We start from the raw sequence: 27,934 nt of genomic DNA on the forward strand, positions 1-27,934 counted from the left end.
AAAATGCGCATGGAACTAAGAGGGCTACGTCATCGTGATAGCGGCGGCTTCTAGGGGTAGCATGCATGGTCCATCGGTGTGAACGCATTTATGTGTCCAAAACTTCACCCCGCAAGTCAGGCTTACTGTTAACCTTATCAGTTTACATCCCGTATGGCTGCATACTCTTATCATGTATGACAAATCCATTGCGGTGGCGCTGCATTCTTATCTGCCCTCGTTAAATATAAACGGATTTTAGATATCAGGCTTCACGTCACTGATTGCATAATCGGTAAGGTCATACGCTCATGTATTTGACTTTAACAACGCAGATACGAAAATTGCAGTCAGATGCACATAACGTTGCCATCGGTTTTTGCAATAGCCAATTGCTCTTGCCTAACCGTTGTCTGCTATATTCGTAGGGTAGCCAACCGGGCTCAGTCCTGGTTAACCTCCCTATCTTTCCTTTATCATTTGCTCTCTCTCTCCCCCCCCCCCCCCCATTAAAGAAAATGCGTATTGATTTGCCGCGAATTCAACAACATACTTCAGCATACTGGACACTCGTAACGCGTCTTATAACCATTTGATGAATATGTCACGTGGTTGTGCATTAGAGAAAAAGGCAGAGCCTCCGATGCGAGGCAATCATAGTTCTATTTTGAAAGTCTTAAGTATCATATGTATTTGTACAACGGCCACTTATCAAGCTACAAGTCGATCCAATCGTGACAACTCGCACCGTGCCACGGCCTCTATCCAGTCCGTCTCTAGGGAAATGAATCTGCAAAATTGATAATTACGTTTCGTGACGCGCAAATGTCTCCCGCCTGATGCACAGTGCGCATGCGTACACAATTTCAAGTCTTTTTTAGCAGAAGAGCTGATTGCATACATCGGCTGCAAATAACTTCACTTAGTGTTTCAGTCCGCGTACAGCAAGTTCACCTCAATTAATAGCAATTGTTAACCATAAACGAAATTTGTTGCAATTTGCCGAACAAAATTCGCCTCCTCTGAGTCCATAGTTATCGCCTAGCTAAAGAGTGCACTGAGGCATCTGAGAAAATACGCGAAACTGTACATAAAATTGAAAAAAATAAATAAATACAGAGGCGTTGATTTTACGGCAGCTAAAATGGTGCAACAATATATATTCCAGAACCTAGGCAGGCTTATTTCGTATAATGAGTTCTTAAGCTCTTATACATAAATTCAATACGGTCAGGACCAAATGAGCTCATTTCAACGGCACATCTCTGCTCGATCGAAGCGGTCATCAGGTTAACACGGATCGACACGCGGCATAAGGGTAACGTGTAAAGCAGAAACAAAATACAAACAAACAGAGTATGAGCAAACGCTTAAATCTGCACGATGCCGATGAACAATGAGGAATAACCGCAAATGGCCACGTAACATCTGCTTCAAGAATATCGAATTATTCCCATTCTGAGATGTTTCCTACTAGCAAAATACAGGGTGATCAATCATTTCTAATATTTATGGATTTTTTAAATATAGCCTGTTGCAGACACCATAATTCTAGAGCTTGAGCTGGATTATTCAGATAGTCGGACATTACTTGCACGATAACTCGAAATACATATCAAACTAATTAACAAAAATCCACAAATTATATTTTCAATTAATTACATTACGGCAGATATTGCAATTTACGAATTGTAGCCGGGTTGTTTGCAATGTGTATCCACTTGGAATAAATTTCCAGAATAATGTGTGTTTGGAGTATTGCGCCATCAAACTTTCCGTAGAAACGCACTGGTGTCCCACTTACCACTTTAACAAAACGCTCTTTTATGCATTGAAGCATGAAAGTAAATAGAACACCCGTGTATTTCATCCCTAAAATTGGGAATAATATCTCGAAACTGGTGTCATTCTGGAAATTCATTTCAAGTGGATACGTCTTGCAAGCTCGCCGGTTACAATCCTTAAATTGCAAATCTGCCGTCAAGTAACTAAGAAGTTAAGTAGTCACATTTGATAATTAGTTCAATATCTGTTTCGATTTCTCATGTTGGTAATGTCCGCCTCTAACAATAATCCATCTCAAGGACAAGAATTATGATGTCTGCCACAGGCGATTTTTAAAGATTCCACAAAACCAAAAAAGTGATCCTCCTGAATGATACTGCCATATGCATGTTCTAAACACGTTTCTGAATTAAAGAATACTATATTTTTCGTCGTCGTCACACATGATAAGGTGCAATGACTGCCCTCTCTTGACATGTACAACAAATCGTTATTTTTTTTCTTTATTTACTTTCGTACCCACGCTCTTTAAAAAATTCGACGTACTGTAGCCGAAAAGCTACTGGAGCGAATCGGAACAACATGCTGTGCTTACCACCCACATAAATATGGTTCACGTAGTGCCTGCGTCGCTTTCTAAGACGGTAAACAATATGCCAGACTCACGTTTGTCGTTGACGTGAGATCAAGATAGGAAAAAAATGAAACTAATGAAAGAGGAGGCAACAATCGTAATAATCAAACAGGAACCCGATTTTCTAATTGCTTCCTAAATGAAGTAACTGAAAAGCAATTTTAACCAGGGATCGAACGTATTCATACATTCAGAATCAAGTCTCTGGATTACTACGTATGGCATCGCCCAACTTTCTATCCTTTTGTCTTCACCTTTTGTGCTACTTTTTGTACGCGCTGCTGGCATACTACTAACCACTTGGTCGCGAATGTGAAAAACAAGAGACCCCGCTACCATTTAGGGCTTCGTGGACTTTTTTTTTCTTTCCGGTGCGTCTCGAGTCAAGAAATGTACTTGCAAAAACAAGTATTAAAACCCCCAACACATGGCGTTCTTTCTTTCCCCCTTTTTTTCCGTTTCTAATATGTTTTACGGGATCGAATGAACCCTGAGACCTGGTCACTTTTAAAAAGGGATGCTCAACAAGACATCACATCTATGTGATTATTCAGGTAATTGATTAGTTGGCTAAATATAACCAGCCCCTCTAACCATACGGCTGCAGAACGCACGGCTTTAGTACTGCAGTGCGCTGGTGCTGCAATCAGAGCAAAATGTTATCGCGAAGCACTATACACGATAAGAATCATTGGCGCCATCGGGCACATTGAAACTAAAAAGGACGTGGGAACGTAGGATCCCTTGTTGGGAGGAGATAAAAAAAGACGCGCACGACCATAGAATATGTTCAAGTTACCAACGGCACTGCGGCACATCACGTTGCGTTAAACGGGGAGTACGCTTCAGTCGAGGACATTTAGTAACATTGGCGCCATTGGTTCAATGCATACTTTCTACCACAGGCCGATGCGAATAACTAGGTGCTCGTCATCGGCATATGTTGAAGAGCCTCGTAATAAAGTGACTAAAGCTAAGAGGGTCAAATTCTTGACATGCAGCTAGCCCGAACCATGCCGGTATTAGGACACAGATGCAGCCCCTTCTCGGGCGTTCTTATAACGGTGAAATCAGCAATGTTTTCCATCCGTGTCGTATGTCAAAGTTGAAATTGCACTAGTGTCTCTCTTTTTATAGCATATATGAGAGGCCGAATTCAAAGAGCTTTTTGTTTCTAAGTGCTCTTTGAAATTGCCCGGACGTCCTCATTATTGCGGTTGACACGACTGATTGGCACCTGCATGCTCTTGCGAACCATTGTAGCGTAACAACATTTATCTGAATACAGGGCAAGATGTCTTATAATTCGAAAAATTTTCATAACATGTCGAGAGACTTTTAGGTATAGGAACCCAAAAGCGTTTCATGGTCACCCTAAGACAATACAGAGCGTCCACCCGCTTCGCAACCCTTTCTCTATGACGCCGGCAAACTGAGGATACCAGAAAGCCATCAGAGCTGCATCGACCTACACTGTTCACCGGAGCTAAAAGACGTGCAGAGGGAGCAGCTCCTTAGGTTTTAGAGAAACAATTAGTAATAATAAACGCGGAAGCATACTTACATCTAAAGTTGGGGTAGTTGGTTCTGCTTTGAATGCATTATAAGAATTTCAAGGGGAAAAAGAAGCACTCAGGAAAGAAGAAAGTTGACAGAAAGGCGCTGACTATAAACAGAGTTGATGTCTACCTTTGCTTCCTTCCTTGGCGTTGCTTTTTTTTTTTTTTCACTGGAAAATGCTTATAATGTACTTAACGCAAGCATACATATAACAATGCCTTGAAAATCGGCATCTCTCTTCGAAAGCGCCTACGTCTATGAGCACACATTTTCTTTGATGACTCTGAACAAGAGCCGCTTTTGGTTTCGAGTATACTTACGCCAAATTACAAGACGTGCTGAGAACAGTAACGAATGGCACCGAACAGGCAGCCTTTTCGCAAGCAAAGGATACAAAGTTTCTCCCCGAAGTGCGGCCTGTATGGTTACCAGACAAGTTGGTTCGGGTCCTAATTGGTTTCGAGTTGAGCAGCCCTTCTCTATACAGTCTTCATAGATTACGAAAATGAGTTGCGAAAAGGGTCAGCAGTGACCATTGCATTACCGTTGTCAAGGGAACAATAAGGCATACCTGAACATTATGGGCGGTATATGGGCTCTGGTAACATCTACAGAGATTCCACAGTTACCATAATTGTTCAAAATAAAAGTAAATAAGAACAGCAATTAGGAAAGGTCTCCGGCTAAGAAGCCCAATAACTCCTGTTCTTCACTGCATGATTTGCAAGTATTCAAAATGATAAAGACTGAAATAAATTAGTTATATAAGAATAAGTAAATTAGCAGATGACCTTGTCCTGTCGAGCAACACTCGAGATGACTTAGAAAAAGTGATTAAAATCTTGAAGCGGCAAAATCTAAAGATAGGCTCGAAGAATAACGACCAAGAAATTAAACCTAGGCGAAGTGGGGATGTTTCAAAAAAGTTTTTGACCAATCGCGGAGTGCTGATTGAAGTATTGGAATAGAAAAGTTTGGAATTGCTTTACGTTATAGCGCACGAGGTTGTCGCTGGCATTTAACCTCGTTAAGCTGTGCAGGAAACACGTTTATCTAGGCCAGATGATCACAGGGGATACAGATTACGACAGAAAAATTACAGGCGATAAAGGCGAGTTGGGGTGCACATAGTAAATGCTCACGAGTCGTGATGAGACGCTGGGAGCCGCCCGCCTTGGCTTAAGGAGTCGAGCCTCCGGACCTCATTACAATAAATGTTTTCACACACACATGATGAGACGCTTACAGACATTCTTGAAGTCAAAAATTTATATGTACAGTACATAAAGACAACCTAAGCAGAATGCAGCGAACGACGCTGTTGTCATTGTTGTCGACCATGGCGATGATGGTGGTGATGTTTACATGCCTAAGTGTTCACTGATTGCTTGACGAAATATTTGTGTAAAAAAAGCTCAAAGACAAATAATTTTGTCTGCGCATGGTAGAAAGCTTATTTATGTGTTATTCGGCGACTGTCTCGCGCTGATGTGATACCTCTTTAATATCGTTGCTGAATCTCCCACTCTAGAACTCCCTCGTGCATTCAGATTGCCTGCTGTTCGCCTTAAACCTACATTACGTAACTAAAAGCCTGACACGTTCCCGAAAACTTACTGTTTTCCGTTGTCGATGGATGCTACAGCAAACCTGCAAATTGTCATTAATTTGCTTGGGGTACGGTCGTGACGTTTCCGCATTAAATTGCGTTCAGCTTAAGAGATGTCAGAAGATAAAAGCGCGTAAGTTTCCAGCATCGGTAAATTTAGCAAATGGGTCCGTATGGAAGAAGTAATCAGCTAAACCTCCGGTGGTCTTGCGTCCTTGACTTCATTTGTTGGTTCACTAAGTTCCCCGTGAAAAACGTTTCGATAACATTGACAGTGCAGGTCAGGTAGTACATACTCCTCCTCGAATCTGCTCCTTTATAGATCAGCCGAATCGGCTCCATACCAAGAAGTCGTTTCAATGTCTCATGCCGCATATTTTTTTTTACAAGTAACAGAAGTACCGTATTTTGTTACAGGTGAACCTACACGGCAGTAAAGCAGCACCGTGTGTTCCACAATCAGATGTAAAATACTTCCCATCGAACACGAGATTTTTCTCCCACTATTTTCATTTTGCACCACTCCAAATTTATAAATTGACGATAAAAGTATTGCTTTGGCTAGCCTCTCTTCTGCATATACAACAGCATAGCCTCTCGAACCACTGAAGTATGAGAAAGAGAAATGAGAGAAGGATGAGATTAGGAGGAAGGTATAGAGGTTAACCAGAAAGTGGTTCGGTTTGCTATCCTTTAGGGGAGAAAGAGAAAAAAAGGATTTTTATACTGCCTTCTTATATTCAAGTATCAGCAGTCACAGGAATCCGGTAGCTAAGGTATGACAGTTTTAGCTCTTTCCTCTGATATAGCTTACTCCATTGGGCACAATACGTTTCAGGAGATACATCAGGACATCCAGTGTCGAGCAGAGATTGCAGAAACACTTTCTCGTTTTCTGTGAGTTCGAGAAAGTCAAATCCCTGACCTGAAAATATAAATAAACTGAGCTTAAATTGTTATACACTTCGTGTCGCCGATACGCTAGAGAGATACGGTTAAATGTGAAACGTGCTTTACTACACAGCGACACTTCTGGCGCTGTGTAGTCATACAGGCAACGTTGATTTTGACATCCACGTTAGATTTTTTTTTTTTTTGTGACGTTAAGCTCTCTCATAACTCATAACCAATTAAAAAAAGATAAGCGAAAATGCAAGGAACAGAACAGTAATTTAAGAACAGATTGGCCAGAACTGCGTTGATGAGCACTTTACAGATCACAGCCTTGTGAGTTTTTCTCAGTGTTTTGCAGAAGTAAGACAACATATCCAACGAATATACCCATGAGCGTTTGTCTGGTCCGCTTTTATCGTATAACTCTGCATTTCGTAAGCTTTGGTCTGAGATTTATTTTACTTCGACTACTGGTGCCAGATTTACAAATATCTGCAACCCAGCATGACGCTCAGAGTACACCGCCGTAGAAGTGTGTTCAGGTCGATAGCTAAAATGTTCTGTGGTGTACACAGGCAAAATCTGAATACATACCTGGTGATAATAATAACCATGCATGGATTTTGTGTTTCCCTTCATCACAACCTTCGCAGCCTGCTGAAGCTTGCTAGTCCAGCGGCCAAGTGTGGATGGCATCCGCTTCGTGATGTAGTTGTCGAATAGAGTAATGCAATAATGATGTTTCATTGTTACTTTTCTTGTGTTATGCACACTTTGCTGTTTTCTTATATTTGTGTATTTCTGTAACCTGCACTCCTCTCTGTATAGCGATTCGGTCGTGAGAATAAATGAACCAACTGAAATGGAATGCTTGCGGCCATTCTGGGTAGTATCTCTTCTTTTTGATCTTATTGTGAAGCATTTCTAGGGATGAATCCCCATCTCAAGATTATGTTAATTAAAGACGCAAGAGCCGACAAAGCTCCTTTCATTTCTTTTTTCGTTCTCTAATAAAATTCCGCGGCTGAAACAACTTGGTAGGTATCATTATGTAGATTTGCTTGGAAGGAGAAAATTTGGAGCTCACAATATTGAGGGACAGTTCACAGGAGATTTACCACGCCGCTATTATCTTGGGTGATACCCGCACATCCGTCTAATTCTTATCATAGCATATCATATTTCAAGAAATGCAGAAAACGTGCATAAAGACATTGTTTATTGGTGGCGTTCGCACGTTCAGCGCTTTCGAAGCCGCAAGAGCCGGGTCCGAGCACTTCTAACAGATAGCTTAATCTCTTCTGATAAAAAATAACTCATTTGAAACATCCGATTATCGACTGAATCACGGTTTTCATTGAATCACTCTCCACTCCTTAAGGTATTCCGTTAACACACATCGGCATATATCCCTACGTTACGGTGCATTCGTTAATACAAAAAGAGAAAGAGAAAGAAGAAATAACACAAAAACAAAGCACACTGGTGCAGACGTGTCGGCACATACCGTCGGTGTGGTAGAATTGCGACACATGATAAAAAAAAAAATAAACAAAGCAGGGTTATGACACCTTGAGGGATCGCAGCTAAGTTTCCAATGAAGCCGTATGCATATCTTTGGAGCACTGTTATTTTCTAATGTCCGTAATTAAACCACACATCTTCATACTTTGCTAACATATACGACCAATAATATGAAGCCCATTTATCGCAAATTTACAGTCGGTGTCAAATTTTGCTCACCAAGGACACCGCGAGAAAATGAGTGCATAACGCTTGTATATAACCCTTTTCGAAAGCTGCAACAAGTAATTTACGGCCAAACTTTTAATTATTTTACGTATTTTAAACTCTGCATGCATATCGGTAATAATGTGCTTCTCGTGTTCAGCAAATTTCAATCCGGTGCCAAATACATTTTGCTCACGACACTGGGAAAAAAATCTTTTACATGCTTCGCATAAGTTTAGAAGGCGCGAAAGGCAGGCCAGACGGTATGAATTCATCTCATTACTGAGTGAACATAAAGAAGGTAGGAGACGTGTGTTATATGCTTCCTCCACCTGTTCCCGTTTTGCTAATAACATGACTTCATACAGCGCCTGACGTAGGGAGAACACGATTATTCAGCATAGATGTGTGCAAACCCCGCTATTAGCCCGCAATCTTCGAACTTTGGTTGCACATTTCATCCAGCATGTTCAATTCCATGCATATCTGAACACCCGTGCCGCATTTAATTCTCCCAAGACACTGTGAAACTTTGCTGACGGCGGCTTTATAACGCTCCCGAATGCTTGTGACTTTCAACAAGTACTGCATTTAACGTACACATTTCAAACTTTGATCCTATATTACCCACAACATACCCGCATCCATACGGAAATGTAATCTCGGTGCCGCATTCAGTTCTCTCAGAATGCCGTACACGCAAAGCACGCGCCTTGTATAACGCCCCTAAAGAGGAAGAAAATGAGTATTTAGCAACGATTCCCAATGCAGCTCATTGATGTACACAGTTGAAACTTTCAGTGCAAATCACCGGTAACATGGCACCCATTATCTCGACATATAAAGTCACTACCTCGTTTAGTTCTTCTTGTGCAATACGGAAACTTCGCAAGCGTTTCATATATAGCATGTGAACAGACCACAGGAAAATTACTGTTACTAATTTTCATTTATCCCTTAACTAACTCACAAAATTCAATCTTAGCCTTCAGATCACCCCTAACAGTCTCATCATTCCCTCCAAATCTAAACAAGGTGGTCGCATCATTTAGTTTTTATAGCACACCAAGAGAACACATACAACGTTTTCGAGCGCTTTTATTCGCACGAACAGTTTCGCTGAAGAATGCGTACGTAACTGAAGATACCTCAGGAGAAAGTGCCCTTCAATTGAAACATAATATCAGTGATAGAGGGGACACCGTTGTAAACTGTGGCCCTGCATTTGTGTCCTGTGGCTATGAATGCGAATAAACCGTTTGCACTTCTATATAGTTTGTCTTCGTGACAAGCTTGTAAAGCATTTGATTTCGGCGGTTGCGTCCGTTATCTGGGTGGGTTGGATGCAAGAACGTTCGCGCATTTATATTTAGGTGCACGTTAAATAGCACTAGGTTGTCAAAATTAATATGTAGCCCCCAACTATATATCTCTGATAGCCCGTGCGTCGGTTTTAGACGTTAAACCCAAAAAGTCAATCTTGATTTACTTTCCGATTCCATGGTCTACATACGACTATGCCATTTTTTTTTCTACGTTCCAGAAGAAAGACGTTTTGTTTTCGACACGTCCATTAAGTATGCCTCGCGAATGTTCCATGAAACTCGGCTCACAGCCAAGTATGCATGCACACACGCCGCATTCACTGCCAGATTCAATAGTGACACTTTAGTTTCACCTTTCATGACAAACGAGAGCGGTGACATCAGAAATGCGATGCAAAATTGACAGCGTTTAATTTGCGTCCTTCGCTTCCATTGTGCAAGGTGCACAATGTGACTGTCCTTGTGAATGAACAATCGATATCCGTGCTTCCTCGCAGATGCTCGAGGCAAGGACAGCAGCCGAGGCTCCTGAAGTGGATCATCTGCTTTTCGAGAAGGCGACGAGGAACCTGCCAGCCTTGCCGGGACACGGAACACATCCTACGGTTGACACGCTGTATATAGGACCGGCAAGGACTTTTGTGAAGTGACTTGTTTCCTGAACAGCGCGACTGCTTTGTGTTACATGTGTATAAAGCTGGCGTTATAAGAGTGTATTGAAGATAGGCGTAGCATATATAGTGGCATTCACAGCGTGGAACATGCAGTACCGTTCAATTTATGCATTGTGGTCCTACACCAACCGATTCTATATTCCTTTGTTATTATACATCGTATACTGAGTTACCGGTTGCTTCGATAGCAGGGGCGCGGTTTCGTGCGAGCCAGTGACGAAACCCAAACATAATGGAAAGTAGAAAGTAATTGTTACAAAGTACGGCCTCAATACCTTTTCTTTCTTTTTTTATCCTGTATCACAATAACTATTAAGAAAGGTTCAGTAGGGTCAGAAAGAAAATGTATAATCTCAAATTATCTAAACTAAAAAAAATAACAAAAGGCTAAGAAAAGCTAACTAACAAAGCAGACATAAACGTTCATTATACGAGTACATTAAGTAACGAGAACCACGCAACAGGTCATATTCAATGAAATGCTATAGGGCGAGAAGCGGCTCCCCTCAATGGATGTGTTGAGGATGGCTGAACGGAAAAGTGCGGTGTTTCAGACATGGTGATATACCTATAAGTTCGGACAGTGATTTGTGCGAAACGAAAGCAACTGGTAAAACTGCGTGATATAGTAAATGCTGTAGCTCAGGACTGTGATACAATTTGCGAGACAACCACAAATGGTTTCGGCATGTTTCCAGATGGGGTAATGAAAGTCCACATTTCAATGATGTAAACACGCTGGTGCGGTTCTGAATAAGTATGGTAAAGCGCGTACAGTTACACCGCAGCGTTTGAAGAGCTGTCATTAGGTTACCAAAGCCAGGGTGGTAATAGTGTATTTTAGTTGCAGGCTGGTTTAGCCTGGCGATAGGGGCGAGCAGTTGATCCGCATGAGCGTCTCTATAGCACTGCCGTTGGGGTGTTTGCCACCTGTTGAACTGGTCAGTGTCTCTTAGAAATGTAAGGAGGAGGCGTGCAGCTTCCTTGCAGACTATAGCGGATCCTTCCGTGCAGGCAAAAGGTGTTTCGTATACGCACACGGGAGGCCTTCCTTTTGTAGCTTTCAAGAATAGCGTGTTACCAAAGCCAGGTTGCGAAAGATGCCTGCTGTAGTGCTATATTTCGTAAGCCGGTTAACGGTGATTAAGATTCTGAGAAAAGTATAGGCGTGCATAAAGCTTACAGGGGCGCGCGGCATTCGTCGTTAACTAAGCAAGTTTGTTTATTCTTTTGCAGAAAGTACTGCACTACTGGACAAAACATGAAAGCGATATTTAACCGTTCAGTCTTCTTATTCTGATATGCATGTAACGCAGGTACACTGTGCATTACCTTCCACAACAGGCAAACGTGAAAACATATGTTACGCTGCTCGCCGCTGGAATAACGAATGCTAGGGTTGTTAAAGTTTAGGGGTAGAGTAGGCAAATAGCTGATGCTGCCATGACATAGAAGCACAGTGAATGTTAGACATGACTTCCTGACTCGGCTTCCCATCTAGTTGCAGACCTAAACACAAGGCAACATCCTTATCACGCCGGACGTCTGAAAGTAAGACTTTAGGTCACTCATCCAGCGGCGGCATATACTCAAAGCACGGACGCACATCGGCGATTTGACTCTAAAAAAAAACCAAGCGCTTCCTTTGCCGCCTAATCGCTGCCATCTCTCTGAAAGACACACTCCAGAACAAAGAGCCGCCAATGTGTCTTCGACGCGAGAGCGTATGCGAGGAAGCATGCAAGCGAGTGCATGAGTATGTTCGTCTCTGAGCTGCCATTAAGGCCCTATCACGTGCCTGTTTTCCTTATTTTTTTTTTTTCGTTCGCCCTCGCAGGAACGTGAAGGCAGCAAGCAGGCTTTGTTCCTCGACGTGCTGCCCTTTCCCTTCTTCCCGGCAAAGTTAGAATGCGTGCTGACGAGCGAGAAGTTCTGAGTGAAAGGGAAACAGAGAAAGAAGGGGAAAAAGAGAGAGAGGAGGCGAGAAAGGCATAACAGCCAGGCTGGAACGCTGTGTTGACTAGAGAGGAAACACCTCTGGCCCTCGTGATTGGCCATTCGCTCCGAAACGACGTCGTCGACGTCACTGGAGAGATTGCAGATGTAAACAGCGCGCGTACGACACGAACCGGGTAACGCGCACGCCCTCGCACAATTTACGCGTTTATAACCAGCGAGTCCTAGCACAGGGGGGCTTTTTTACAGACGCCTTTCAGCATGGCCTTCCTTCTTCCTTCTTTATTATTTTATTTTTTTCTCTCGTCCTTCCTTCTTCCTTCTATTCGTTTTGCTTTCCCCTCTTTCGAGCGGTGAAAGCAGAACGAACGAAGCCCTTCGAATGGAACTTCTTTTTCGAAAAACCTCAGCTTTGAGTGACATTTGGGGTCTATTGGCGGCGTCAAATAAAACTTGGGAGAAACGAGAAAGAAAAAAAAATAAAGAGAAACCGAACGGAAACGTCCGTAGAGACGCGACTAGCCGACGATGTCGAAGTCAGTCTCGTTGCTCTCGATGCAAAAGTGAAAGCTATCTTCGAAGACGTGCTTGGTTCCTTCGGGATATTTTGGATACGCACATCGTGGTACACGTAAAACGGTAAGAAGAACAGCGATTCTTCATTATCGCGATGTATGTGACTTGCAGAATGTTTCGCTCGTCGCGCAAGGGATGACTTTCGCCGCTATATAGCGCAGCATGGTCAGTTTAGAATGTCCTTGAAGTCGAACTGTTTCAGTATCGGTTCATTCGATAAAGCTCAGACTTTCGCTGGCCCTATAGAAGTGTACGTTTTTGTTTTGTTTTCTTCTGTGCCACGGACGCAGTACTCGAGCGTGTAAGTACGCTCTGCTTTCACTGGAGTAACACGCTACTCAGCGCATCTTTGTCTTTATTACAGACGTTACAACACGTAGCCTACATTTAAACATTTATGCTTGGCAGCTTTTAAACGGTCATTATCGATAAGGACATCTCGAACTTTCGTAATAAATGCGATGTGAATACGGTACGCTCAACCAAGCCGAACTTAAAAGCAAACCCACAAGCAGCCATGCACGCGCGGCAACAATGTAAGCGCTGTATTTTTTTCGAAACTGTGCGTAAACTGATGATTTAACTGACTTGTATTCTACAGTGTGCACTTGCAGAGTTTATAAGGTCCTGAGTTCCACACTTTAGAGCAGAAATGGCTTGAGAAGCAAAAAGTGTGCACTATTTTTCCATAGGAATAGTAAATCCTGCTTTACACATCTGCACCACCAGCCCATAAAAGGTTCTTAAATCTAGTTTGTTGCCCTTCGCAGCCTCAGCACAAATTTACAGCAACGTCCTAGAAATTTTCAACAGCGATAATGCAACAAAATATCTATCGCAGCACGGTCAACTTGAGCAAAATTTTTTAACCACATAGGCTTACTCCTTGCATACCTTACTATGCGTGCACGTAACGTATGGGGAAGATCAAACGATAACGCGAGCCTTATCTTATTTTTCTTTTACTTTCTTCTGTGGAGGACGGGTGATATCGATGATCAAATACTTCAGAAAGGTCACTCGAACTCCTTTCATCGCATGGAGTTTGTACCTTAATAGAGTGACTGTAGAGTTCTCTAAACTAAAATGCCTGTCGTAATATGTTACGAATGTTGTAGTAGCAGTGAAATAATAAAAATGAATACGATGCCAGTATTATAGTACCAATGAAATGATGGAAGGATTTTAGAATTTCTTTATCGCCCTGTAAAGCATTTTAGCGCGACCTCGCTATTTCGTTAAGTTAGTGCGTTGGTGTAACAGCAAAACCAATGCGAGCATGATAAAAAAAGGCTTGATGAATCCGGCTTTTGCGTATATTAACACCTCCTATCCGTTTTGCTGTGCGTATGTTCATATGTTCATCAGCAAAAAGAACAAATGTTGTAAAATGACTCTCTTGAAAGTGCTCAAATATTTTAACCCATAAGCTTTCTTTTTCTTCTCTTTAGAATAAACATGTCATTCATAAGAAGGCGAGACTATGTTCACACGTACTTCGCATAAATACGAGACACCAAACTGTAACGATACTCATTAACTTGTAAATCCGCAAGAAAAAGGAAAACAAAAGAAAGAACGTTAAACAAAAGAAGAATGTCAGGCCTCTTAGTAATTTGTGGGCTAAGACACCTGGGTCTCTGATTTAAGTAGACATAAAAGTGAATATGCTGTTCACTTTAAGTGAAGTCATAATTTCTATTCATCACACTATAACATTTCAACACCACGTCCATCGTTCGGAGAGCGTCCATCTAAGCGCAGTAGCTAATTTGGAGCATGTTGAACCGACAGAAACTTACATATGTGAAGAGTCTTACTGAAGTAAATGAGATAGAGTTGACATTTGTTAAATGGCGGTTAAATACAGTGGCGCTTACTCAAAACACAATTTGAACACGTTTAAATGTTTTTTCAACGGCACCAATTAGATCAACTTTGTTTCAGCGTGCAGTGCTTATTTCAGCAGTGTTTCAATATTAGCGTTTTATACTGTGATTTACGACTTCTTTTGAAGAATATTACCTGTAAAAGAAGAGCTAGCTACATGCATACAAGAAGAAACTTGCGTTGCTTGAAACACTGTTGCGCGAACGGAAGATGATGCTGATATTCGAAGTATAGCGCTATGCACTTATTTATTTTAACTCTAACGCTAACAAAATGCCGCTAATGTCTGCAAAGGGCCTCAAGAGCCAAGTGCGTCTTTCTGAGATACACTTGGAGTTTTCGAGAAACGCAAGGAAACGATAGTTGTTTAATCAATTATGCACTCTTGTGTACTTGTGTTTCTATAACTTTTCAGGAAATTAATACATAGATTATTTTGTTGTCCTTGTTCAGCTTGCGCTACAACAAAAGAAGATATGCCGTACCAACAAGCCCCTATAGCTATCATCATCGAACGCATAGATTTTCTTGGCCCGCTTGAGCGTAAGACTAGAACCCCTCCCCCCCCCTCCCATTTTTCTTTCTCTTCAACTTCAGCAGTTTGTCATGCGGCATGAAACGGATTATGTATCTTATATATTATATATGCACATAGATAATTGTCTTCGATAAAGTTCGTCAGGGATCCATGGCGTGGACCATAAATTCGTAAAAAAAATGGCATAACATACTCCTGAAAGAAACAGTTAGCTCAAAAAGTGCACATTGAGAAAGAGGAATCAATACACAGTTTATTACTTGCGACCACGATGCGCTAACTTCCTTATTACTTCACGTAACAGTAATCCTATGTGCAATATTTAAGTTGACGTTGAAACATGCAGACAGTTAATTTCACACGCATCTTGACCATTAATCACTCTACGCATTGTAACTTGTATCTGTTGATGCTCAGGAGTAAGTTTAGCTGTTGATTCCTATTTGTGACACAATAGAATCCACGTGAACACTCCAACGACGTCCAGTATCCAGAAGCAATATTTGAGGCTGTTTCTGCCTTGCTATTAGCTTCAAATTTCGGTGTTTTCGAAGGTTTACTTCGGCGCTCCAGATACAGCGCTTATTTTAAGGAGTACATTGATAACAAAACCACGGTGATAAGTTTTGGATGCAGTGGACAGTGTACTCACGTGCGATGTAGCTGTTCAGCCCTGAAACGGAAGAAAGAGAAAGTTAGGTCACCATTTCGCTATAATCCCATACATACACAATAGACATTTAGCAGCACTGATATTCAATTCTTATCATTCCAATTTGGGCTTACAGATGCTTATGAAGAATTTACGTGCAAGAGGTGCAACAGACGTATAACCTGCGTTCTAAGCTAACGCCGAAAAAGTAAAAGCAGCGTAACTGCACACACAACACGTCTTTTTCCGAATGTAGTAAGAGGGATAAGCGGTACTATTGCGACACCGAGAGCACATAGAAAGTCGGGAAAATGATTTTTACACGATTAACAATACATTAAAGGCATTTTCTGTCCTTCGGCAGCCAGTACAAATAATAGTTATTGATTTTGACAATATATTCTTGCGTGCAACCATGAAATCGCGGAATTATTCAGTAAAGCTTCTTAACTTGGCTCGTTCATGCCCATCTCTTCAAGCAAGAATAGCTGAGCACTGTTCACCGACACATAAATCGCACTCCGCATCTCACAGCCGTTCATAGTTTTTTACATTTCTCAAGAAAAACACTGGCGCACATGAGCGCATTATTACTGAACGCAATCATGACGTAATATTATTTGCCGAAATACGATGCATGCTTACAGCTACACTGTAAAATAATTTACACCCTAAGAAGCGAAATAGGGTGTCAATGTGTCTATAATTCACACCGTCAGGGTGTTATCTATATAACGGACACCCTAAGGGTGTGAGTTATAGACACATTTACACCCTTTTCCACTTTTTAGGGTGTAGATTATTTTACAGTGTACGTGCATTTACAGCTGTATATGTTGCAAACGCTGGTTCACAGCAGTGTCTCTTGCATACAGAACTTTGCACGTCAATGCTTTCAACGCTAAATTGTCCACTTTATCCTCACAAACTGTATAGCGATGTCGTTGTCCAGCATTTGCGAGTGCAGAACGAGCGGTATACATTATAGAACTATCGTCGACTACCTCAATTGGGAAAATGATACGCGCCCAACGCGCGACAGCCAGTCCTTCACTCTGGACCCATGGTCGCGTTTGTAAAGTGTATACGTTATAAAACGTGCAGTCAACCACGGTTTATAAATGTTTCTACCTTTGTTCTCTTTTTTTCTTTTATTTATCCTGTCATGAGAAAGTGGTTGGTTCACTCGTACATTAAGAACAAAGACAGTAAACAAATGTTCAGTCTCTTGGTTATATGTTTGTCGGTCTGTCTATTGTCTTTTTTTATTGGTTAGCTTGTTGGTTTGAGAAGGGGCAACGCATGACATGCTGTGCCCCTTTTTCCCCCTCCCTCCCAACTAAGAACAATTCCTAAGCACAGCAACCTCACTGGTGCATATCAAACCTCATATACGCAATTTCTCCGTAGTTAATGGAGATAAAAGCAAGAGACACGGATTACTGCTGTATCAAGAGATACATTACATTCCGAAAACTTTTAAATCACACAAGCCATTTGGCATAATTTACAAAATGAGGGTTTTAGTTGTCTATCACGTGAGAACCGCACAGTGACGCCTTCGTGATGCAGTGTTCATAAGCTATGCACTCCCACATCAACCAAGAGATAACGATGATGGTAATGTGAAGGGAGATAGGTTAACCACAGAAACTAAGTACAGAGCAAGCGAACAGGTATGAAGCAACCGATGATTCACCTCGTGTTAATTTAAACGAAACGAAAAAAATGCAACTCGAGCTAAGCAACATATTCGTTGCTGGTCGTCCTTTAAAGGACGACAGCAACGAATATGCAAGGTTTTGGCCCATGTATACGAAGCTGTTCGGACGGTGCAGCAGTTAGCCACCATGGTGGCTTAGTGGCTATGGCGCTTTGTCGCTGAGGACGCGACGTCGCGGGTTCGACTCCAAGCCATGGCGGCTGCATTCTCAAGGGGGCGGTTAATGTTTGTGTACCATGCCTCTTGTGCACGTTAAAAACAAACCTAAGTTGTCGATATTGATCTGGAACCTACCAATACGGCAGCTCTCGCAACTCATTAATTGCTTTAGTTCATTAACCTTATTAGTTAGCTCGGTTGTTGATCATTTATTTATTTATTTACTTATTTGTTTGTTCATCAATCAATCGATACATAAGAGCCGGCAGTTAGTAAAGGTGACAGCGAACGTTGTTAGCGAAGGCGGTCTGAAAACCTCAAAACAGTTGTATATACGATAAAAATTTATTGCGGATCCAGCTTCTATTGCTCACAAATTATCCGAGTTCACGTCAGTGTTGTAGCTCAAAAGCACGCATTATAAAACTAGAAAGAAAACAAGGAGCGACAGTTTGCCACGAACTTAACTTTACCCAATGACGGCATGAACATTTAAGGGCGCAGAAGCGAGAAATAGGCAAAACAAAGCACGAGGGCGATGCATGGGGGATGTGGCGCTATATTCAAACAAACCATACGAAGAAGCGGCGCCGTGCACGCAAGTTTTTTTTTTCTTTTCTATCGCGAGGTGTCCCAGGTCCTCGAACGCCAGCGCTGTATATATACGGAAGGCGAGTCGCGCCTCAAGTGCGCCGACTCACCCAGACCGTTGAGCGGACAATAAACACACCACTCCCAGATGCTGCTCGGTAACTTTGAAGTCCGAGCTATCAGCCTCGCCTAAGTAGCCCTCAAAAATAAACCCCTTGCGGAGCGGTGGCGGCGGCAGCGCCACAGATGCGTCGGATCGCCCGTATCGCGCGATGCTCTGGAGAGCTATAGACGTTGCGGCGCGCTACTGAGCTACGAGGAAGGCTAAATAGCCTCTCGCAAACAGCGTTATTTCGATATAGTAGTGATAGGAGCTTGTGCTTGGGATGAAAGGGCGAGGCTGCAGAGGCAAGCGTAAGCTACTTTGGATAACTCACGGGAAGGCAATTGACGGGAGTAGAAGGTTCGCCGCGTCTAGCGGTGAAACAATCTCGTAAAGACATCAGTGGAAGCCACGAGAGAGAGAGAAAAGCAGAAAAACCATTCCGAAAAGAAGTGCAACCGGCAAATGTTGCGTATCGCTTCCGCACAATGTGCACTGAAAGTACACTACACTGAATGCTACGAAACGAGCATATATAGTAGACATCCGGACACGATTATTTTCATATGGTGGGGTAGATTCGCCTATAAAGCGTGTAGTACACGTATGAAGCAAGACAGATGAGGTATACATTTTCACTTTAGGAAGCAGAAGGATTCGCATGTGCAGTTTAAAAATTTCGGCGCGCCGTATTAAAACGCTAAACCGCGCACAATCTCGTACGAAATAATCTTACGCACGAGGCGCGCGCGACTTCGGCGCAGGTAACCGTCTCCACAAATAAACTCTGAAAAATCGAAGACTCGACAAGGCCGCGTCCCGCGCCGCACGTACATAGCACTCGGACGACCATTACGAAGCGATATTGGCCATTCGCGACCAGGACAGCGGAAATGGTCGTAGCCACGTCAGCGTTCCGGACCCACGGGCCACCCCTTAGAGACCGCAAATAACCGTACCTGCACGCGCGACGAGTTTGAAGAGGCGAGAAAAAAACAACCCATCGAATCCCAATGTTGTAAACTTTATTGCCTCAAGGGCAACGCGGGAGCCAGCAGGCAGCGTTACACAGCACATGTAGTGTGTACGAGGGTGAACGCACCTTTCTTGTTGCGATGTTTCTCATTGGGTTTCGTCTGTCCCCGCGCTGAGCCTGTATATACACTTGGGTGGCTTGATAGAGCCGCAACAACCCATAAAACGGCCCTTTATGGCCTCCCGATCCTGCACGTATCTTTCGAGGTTATAAAGCAAAAAAAAAAAAAAGAAGAAAGGGAGCGAACACGTGAACTACAGCGTAGAATAAAGGAAGCCGCAGAATGCGAATCGAGTGAAGGCGCGTGCAGATCGCCTAAAACATTTTAATGCCCTTGTATTGGAAAATGGTGACGCATTTAATGGCCATTGAAGCTCTTTGGTGTTTCTCTCTGTCTGTGTGTGTTTGTATGAGTGCCCTATAGAAAGTCCTCGACCCGTTTTGCGTGTGAAATGGCGGCAGGGCTTGGCTGCATTTTATGGCTTCTACGAAGAAACGTATGCACCTCCCGGTTCGTAAACTTCGGGCTGCCAATGAAACGTCTCACTTTATAATGTGCAGTGCGCGATATACGATGACGATATTGAATATTGGAGAATGGAATATTGCTTTCAATTGTGACCAGTGATCTCGTGAAAGTCGCCCTCTGCGCTCGCGGCGCTGCAGGCAATACGAATGAAGGACGATTCCGCTGTGTGTGTTGTTTCGAACAGTGATATACATGTGCAGATGCGTGTAAGAACAACAAAGAATGTTGTAACGTACGCTCACCGTAACATGGCTTTCTGCCAAAGATTTCTACGGCAGTAGTGTCATCAAAACATTTTACGCAGAGACATGTGATGTGCGGAACGTGAAGGTATGGTTTAACGCAAAACCTTAAGAACAAAATTTCTATATAGCGCTAAAACGATTCGTCCACGGCATGCCGATACCATAATCGATATACTAGAAATTACATTCGTATGCCGCGAGGACGTGTTTGGAAGTGGAGCCTTCCACACGCTTAACCTAATGAGCTGTCCTGTTATACAACAGGATAAATCATTTATACCATACCGAGTTCCTCAAGTAGTGCTTACTCATCAGCTCATTGTCCCACATGCCTTGTAGAAATCAAAAGCGTGGGGAAAGAACTGCAGGCGTCTTTTTTGAGATAACAATCTTTCATCAGTGAAGGAAACGCGCATGTTTCAACTTGTGGTTCGCTCCACAAACGAGACCTAAAGTCCGTGTATTTACGGCCGTCCGATATAAGAGTTGCAGTGCGCAAGGTGAAGCGTGGTGAACGCTCACCCTCAGTAATTTCATGGTCGGTATTAATGAAACGAACAAGCGAATTGAAACACATCCAAAACCGCAAACACATCGAAACAATAAGGCCCCACATCACCATATATACGGTGACCCAGCTGTTTTAACAGCTTTTTTTTTTAGAACAAATTCCGGCGTATACTTACATGCTATGCGGACGCGCTCACACATGGCGTGAGACCGTGAGACCAACGTTACCGCATTCGCGAAGAAATCGTACTCAAGAAGAGCTCACGAGTTGAGTGCGCAACTCTCCAGCTATCGCTTCGCAGTCCACGCGGAGCGCGAATCGAAATGAATGCGATGGTAAATCAATCACCCGCTATCGCAGATATGACGGCCAGGCCAGGCAATATAAGCACGCTGTTGGACGCGAGGCATCATGATGGATGTGCAGCAGATCCCCGCAATGCGCAGATGGGACGAAAAATGCATCCACTTACCGCGGAAACAACGAGACTTTCCGGCGCTGAGCTATTGCTTCCTTTCGCGTTGCCCAAAAAGCCCACCGGTAAACGTGCAAGGCCGCAGTCCGGGCTCGGTAAAATACGCGATCGCGTATGTACAATGACGCCCCGCAGGTGCATGCACATAGGATAGGCGTTGCTCATATTTATGGCAGACAGAAATGCACGGGTCGAACGCTGTCCGCCTAGCGCGAGGGTATCTGTAACTTGATTGCGTCAGGAAAGAAGCTATATATATATATAGCAGGTTCGTACGTAGCCACGACCGAGTCTTAATACATGCAGCGTTGAAATTAACTGTTTGTGAATCTATATAGTTGGACTCCCGCGTAGAGTAGAAATAACATCTATCTTAGGCATCATGCACACGTATACGCGGGACAATGTGTATCCTTATGCATACATACTTGCCGATGAAATGTTTCTTTGAAACTATATTTGTAGTTTGGGTGACAGCGCTCGGACTTGTGTGTTTTCTGACATGTGAATGCCTTAGTTTGCACTATTACGTTTCCCCCTCATATTGACGTTTGGCGACTGGTTTTAGCGCACACGAATTCTTGCACGTGCGCACCCTATATTTATGAGGTACTATATGAGCAATCATGCAGACGCTAAATCGTGTAACGGAAGGGCGTAAATTCTAAACACCCGTTACACAATTTTCTTTACATTCTACGAAAGCGCTTTTGTACCTGGTTTTTCTTATGCCTATTCTGCTACGCACGCATTACGTTTTCACCGATGTATAGGAAGCGGCACCAGCTGATTTAGGAAGTTTGTAGCACACGTTTAGGAACACATGATTGTTTTACTGACTTGAGAAGCAGACGACACAACGTTGACCGAAGCTACAGACATGGCTACGCACAATGACAACCAACGCACAAGCTTATAGCTACTTTGATCACATGGCTGAGGCTTATATGTGTATTGGATCAGGTCGCTCATAGCTAATTCGTCCTGGAGTTGGCGTATATAGCATTACTGGCAGACACATTCAACAAAACCGCATTTCTTGCCCCTTGCGGGAAGAAAGCGTGCGAAGAACACATCTTGCCTTCTGTTTACACGAGCATGGGTTATGTTTAGAACACCGTTTCAAAAGAAGCGCGCGACTGCGTAACGAGAAAGGTGGTTTAAGCGAGCCCGCAATATCACAACATCGCGGCTTGCGGCTTGCCTTGAATCGTTCGGTACACATTCAAAAACGAGCAGAACCCTACGGCAACGATCTTGCCGGCGCGCGGCGTTGACGGTATATACACTATATAAAGAGAGTCGCACGTTTAAGCTCCGGGAAAGTTTGCTGGTTTCATCACACCGTGAGAACGAAAGCGAACAAAAAACTTCTCGTTGCCATTGCGCGCCGCGACGTACGCGTAAGCCCAGCGGGCAGGGCCCGGGACCAATACAGCCACAGGGCGCTATGTGTCTACGTCGCGCCAGCCGCTCAGAGCCATAGAACCAGGGCAGAGTTTCTTTGTTGTGCCGAACGTCGCCGACTGAAGCCTCCGGCCTCCACGCTTTTCTTTTTCTACACTCTCGCAATTTCGCCATCGCCATCTTAACGTCGCCCATAGTCTGGAAACATTTCGCCGAACGACGTTACCCCATTGGCCGCTTGTTTCGAGCCTGAAAATGGTTGGCGTTCCGACCCCCTCTTTCCTCCCCATTCTGTAAGGGCGGGCGGGCGGGCAGGAAGGCGACGGCTTGCGTCTTTCTCCCCCGGGCGTCCGCCATTCAGAAGGGCCGGGCCCTGGGTTCTCCCGTCTGCGAGCGCCCTCCCCTCTCCGCCATCCAACACTCTCTTCCACTTCCTCTCTCTGCACGCTTCCCAGCGGCACCCATCGAGCCCGAGCAAAGTCCCTTAAAGCACGTACGTGCCGCTATTGTTCGTGGGCGTTATCGATTTTGCTGTTCCTTCCTCTTCTTCGTCGTCGTCGTCTCCGTACTCGCCTGCCTGCATCGTAGTTCCCCATTTTCTCCCTGTTTCTTACCAAGCCCCGGAGCGCAACACCGACCCAAGAAGAAAGAAGCGCGAGCGAGCGCGAAAGAAGGTTGGGTGGGAAGGGGACGCCAACGCTCGTTGCACACGGCACGGAGGGAGGGGTGTGGGGGGGTGAGTCTCGAGGGAAGCGGAACAGAAACTAGAGAGATGCCCGAGGAAAAATCCAAAAAACAAATTGTAAAGAAGGGAGCTTGGAAAGGCAGGCGGGAGGAAATAAAAAGGAGAAGGCGCACACGCTAATCTAAGGCTGGGAAAACAGAGCTCGAGGAGGAGATGGAAACGCGGCACCGGGAGAACGAGGGAGAGGCCGCTTCAGGGAATGAGAGAAGCATGGATCGCTACGCCCTGCTTCTGTGCCGTAGGGGCGGTCGACGCAAGTCAGTGACAGCTGTGACCAACAATGACGAACGGCCGCCGCTATAGCCGAGGGAAACTGTAGATCTCCCTTCTACAAACCCTCCTTCCCAGGCTCCGGCGGAGTATTAAGAGAGCGAAGCCACATTCTCCGTGTGCGGGCTTCCAAGTGGAAGGAAATTAAGGAGCGAAAAGGGAGCGAGGGACAGGCAAAAAAAAAAATGAGGGAGCTGGACGAAAAGCGCGAGGCCCGATTCGAGAGTGTCGCTTCGCCCAGAGCTATTCTATATAGCTTCGCCCTGTCTCTCTCTCGTTCTAAATCTATTCTCCTCCTCCACCTTATGGCCGTCCATGGCCGCTTGGACGTGCGGTCGGGAAAAAAACCTTTATGTATCTATAGGGGCGCGCAACTTCGATCGGCGGCGTGCATTCGAACCAGGAGCCCGTTTTCTTCTGGAATGATGAGTGGCCTAGCTCACTGCCGATCCGGACCGTTTTGGCCCGCCGGGATGACCATTGTGGAGAGGAAAAAAAATCTATTTAGGCTTCCCGAAATGACTCCTTCGGGAGACTCGCCGGAATGGGCCGCAGTTTTGAGCCCTGCGCCTCATTCGCTTTCCCTCCTCCTGTCACCCACATCGCACTCGGTGCGGCTGCTATATACTGGCGAAACGCCTCGCTTTGCCCCATTACCGCACTATACCCTCCTCCTTTTCCTCCTCGTCCTCACACGGGCTCCCTGCGAAGTCACTTTCTTGCTTGCTTATTGTGCGCGCTCACCAATCGGGCGGTTTGGCTGGACTGCACCGTTTCTCTGCGTTAATTCCGCACGAACACGTCGAGAAGTTGCCGATTCAGCGCGCCGCGCCCGAGCTCCAATCGGAGAAATAAACCGCTCCGACGTGATGCCTGGTCAGCAGAGAAGCCGAAGCGCTTTCTTCTACGCGTTTCTTTTTCCTCTCGCTTCGTCACGTTCTTCAATGTGGGCGATTCAAACGTGATCGAGCTGGAGCTCTTTTCCCTTCCTACAATGCCCATGCAGTACAGCGTCCAGAAGATAGGGTCTGCAGAGAGAATTCCGTAGTAGCAACGTTACTCCTCACGTGCGATTTCGTGCCGTTTCAGGAGAGCTTTGCGCAAGGCACATAAACCTCACAACATAAGCTGTAACAAAGAAGTCCTAGGCAATAGAAGCAACAATATGGCATTGACAAAGTATTGCGGCGGCTAGTAATGAAGCCGAGTTTCCTTTGAAGCAATTTAACGACCGTCTCTGGGCAACATGGTATACCGAAAATGAGTCTCGCAAACGCAGTGCGTTCCTCGTTTTCTTGTACCTTTTATCCGCGCGTCAGCCACATCCCTTCCCAATTTTCTGCGACATGGGATTCACCGTGCTGCTTAGAACCCCCCTCACCCCCCCCCCCAATCCCGGCGATATTTTCCGCAACTGTTAACACCCATGATTGCAAATGCCACCAGATACTGTGAAACACGCAATCGAAGGAGCAGCAACATTTTAACTCACTTCACCCTCGAGCCTTTACGAAAGTCTCCATTCGCCCTCGAGTCTCCAGAACAAGTTCCGCTATCTTTCATCTGACCAAACCTCACGCTGCACAACGCGAAACGGAACAGAGCGGAAAGCCTTAAGCCGATCGGAAACGGCCCCTGCGAGCAGCGGTCGCGTCGGGTTTCCGACGGCGCATACAAAAGCGCGGTGGTGCGCGAGGAAAGGAAAGCAAACTAGATTTGTTAAGAGAAAAAGAAGAAGAAGAAGAAGAAAACGAAAGTAAAGATCGTCGATTCCGTATCGGCGTCGCCGAGAGGCCGTATAACGAGGTGTCGCAACACGAGCACGCCGCCGTTGAGATGCTTATCGCTCGCCGTAACGACCTGCCTCGCGCGTCCAGACGACCCCGTGCGCGTACAGGCTTTCCTCTCCCGTGGACTGTCTGGCAAAACGTCCCGGCTTCCGCTCGCCCACTCGGCCTCTTCACCAGGCCAGCAGCGTGGACAGCGAGGCGAGCGAGCGAGCCAGAGAAAGGAGAATACGCCGCCACGCCGATTCACAGAAGCGCTTATCAAGGAGGGGGGGGGGGGGGCACCCACAGAGCTGCCAGTACAGTCGCACACGCATAAAGCATACAGAGTTTGGGGCTGAAACGCAAACAACGAAATGGCAACGCTGGAGGTCCAAGTCATCTATGCGTGCCTGTATGCATAGGCGGCGGTGCACGCGGCAAACGCATTATGCGCGTACTCGTTCCTTACTATAACTACGCAGTGCTGGCTGCACCCGTTGCAGCAAGCTGGGGAGAGACGGCATTTAATAACGTGAACATGCGCAGACGAAAAAGAAACAGAACTCATCTGCACGTTCACTCCAATACATGGGAAATGGAGAGAGGGTTAGAATAATGGACACACATAGAGGGGGAGAGAGATTAAAAAAAAAAAAAACTCTAAGGGACGGCTCGCGCAAGGGGTTGTCATCGCAGCGTGAAGAATGTCTGAGAGCTTGGAGGCGGCCGTTCCAGCGTATAGGAGGAACACGGCGGAAAGAACGAGGGGGGAAATGCGTAGAGAAAGGCCGTACCCGTACGCAAGCCCTCCAGGATGACAGGAACCAACGAGCTTCGGCGATTTACGCGCGTTTTTTAATACATTGTTCGCCCCGGGTCCCTCGTGATTCGCGCCGCACAGAGAAAGAGAGTGAGCGATAGCATCGCTGCTCGCCTCCCTCGGTTCGCCCCAACGTAAGAGGGCCCCCTCACCCCACCACCCACCGCCGGTCCATTCTCGAAGCGCGCATCTAATGCGAAGGCAGGGAGGACGCACGACCATCCGTCACTGGCTTCGTTCTTATCCGCGCCGCTTTACCAATTAAGCGAAGAATGCAGTCGGAGCGGGCCCCCTGCGCTGGGGACGGGACGGGGCAAACGAAAATAAGAGAGAGAGAGAGAGAGAGAGAGAGAGAGAGAGAGAGAGAGACGCGACCAGTGAGCGCACGCGAAACAGCTTGTCTGTACGCGCGATAGAAGATGGAGCGTGGAAGAGACGGGTTGCAATGATGTCGAGTGAGCTGACGCCGCCCTCTCGACGAGGAGGTGCAAGACCGGTGGGGAGAGGGGGCGAGGGGCAGCGTTTACGACGAACGAGGAGAGATTGATCACGGGACTCCGACCTCGCGGAGAGAAAGGCGCACCGACTTTCGCCGGCTCTTCGACAATGATGTAAGAAAAGCATCTAACCTTTACACGAGCTGATGTATACAGCAGCCAGCAGTGTGAAGAGGAAACCCTAAAGTAGGAGTTGGTCGGGAATGTCCGATCAGCGTACACATATGATCAGCCTTCTAAACACGCAAGGCGACTGCCAAAAAAAGACAACCAGGGGTACCTACCGCAAGGACGAAGGCTTTTATGAATAGGGCTCGTGTGATTCTCGAATGCGTCTCACGATGATTCAGTCATCAGGGGACTTATTCTGGGACGATCCCTTTCGGCGATACTATCACCTCGGCCATCAGGCGCGCGCTGATTGGCTGGTTAAGCACTACGTCACGCGAAGACGATAATATCGTCGAGAGTGATCGACCGAGAATACGTCCCTATAGTTCGAGGAAGAGAGAGAAAAGTGTAAAAGAAAGGCAAGGAGGTTAACCAGGACTGAACCCGGTTGGCTACCCCGCGTTGTGGGAAGGGGAAAGGAGAGGATAAGTTAATAGAAGAGAAAGTCAAGAGTTGATGTGCACTGGAGTCATCAGTATTCTTCCAATCACTAAGAATAGCGATGATTGTCTACGTAACACACTTGGTATCTCGCAGAGTTCCGAATAATGTAGGTGAAATGAGAGAGATATACAAACTAGAGAAATGGGAAAGACACGGATGTTAACGAGAACAGAAAGCCCGGTTTGCTACCTTATACTATCAGATGGGGGAAGTAATGATTCGTCAATGTGCATACTACGCGGACACACATTCCCGTCGTATATATAACAAATGCGGCAAAAATACGTACTTACGAGCAGGACGGTGCAATGCGTTTGTAAACGGGACACGAAAGTGAGAGAAGTGATGTTCAAGACGTAGAGAGAGAGAGAGAGAGGGGGGGGGGGGAGACGTATATTCTTTTCGCATCAATCATATATCCGTCGCTCTTATCGAATGAAAAGGAGTCGCGCAGACCTTTGCGACCACGCGCGTTCCTTACTTTCAGTTTCTGTTGTACCTTCGAAATATATAAACAGCCCAAACCGGCAATATAACGAGCACATGCTTGCGCTTAGCGTTCGTCTACCTTTGTATGCGTCCTGCCTACGCACTGTTTTGCCCTATTGCCTTTACCAACTCCCTCTCGAAAGTGGG

General features: G+C 45.1%; 1 protein-coding gene across 1 annotated transcript in view; it reads right to left on the bottom strand.

The window, feature by feature from the left end:
* The window catches only part of LOC142583174 (homeotic protein ultrabithorax-like), a 116,736-nt gene that overhangs the window by 68,143 nt on the left and 20,659 nt on the right, over positions 1-27,934 (bottom strand). Inside the window, exon 2 of the mRNA XM_075693530.1 lies at positions 15,804-15,824. Coding sequence (XP_075549645.1) covers positions 15,804-15,824 — 21 coding nt within the window. The remainder of the gene's footprint in view (positions 1-15,803; positions 15,825-27,934) is intronic.

This window comes from Dermacentor variabilis, chromosome 5, assembly GCF_050947875.1.
Source record: "Dermacentor variabilis isolate Ectoservices chromosome 5, ASM5094787v1, whole genome shotgun sequence".
NCBI classification, from domain to species: Eukaryota; Metazoa; Arthropoda; class Arachnida; order Ixodida; family Ixodidae; genus Dermacentor; species Dermacentor variabilis.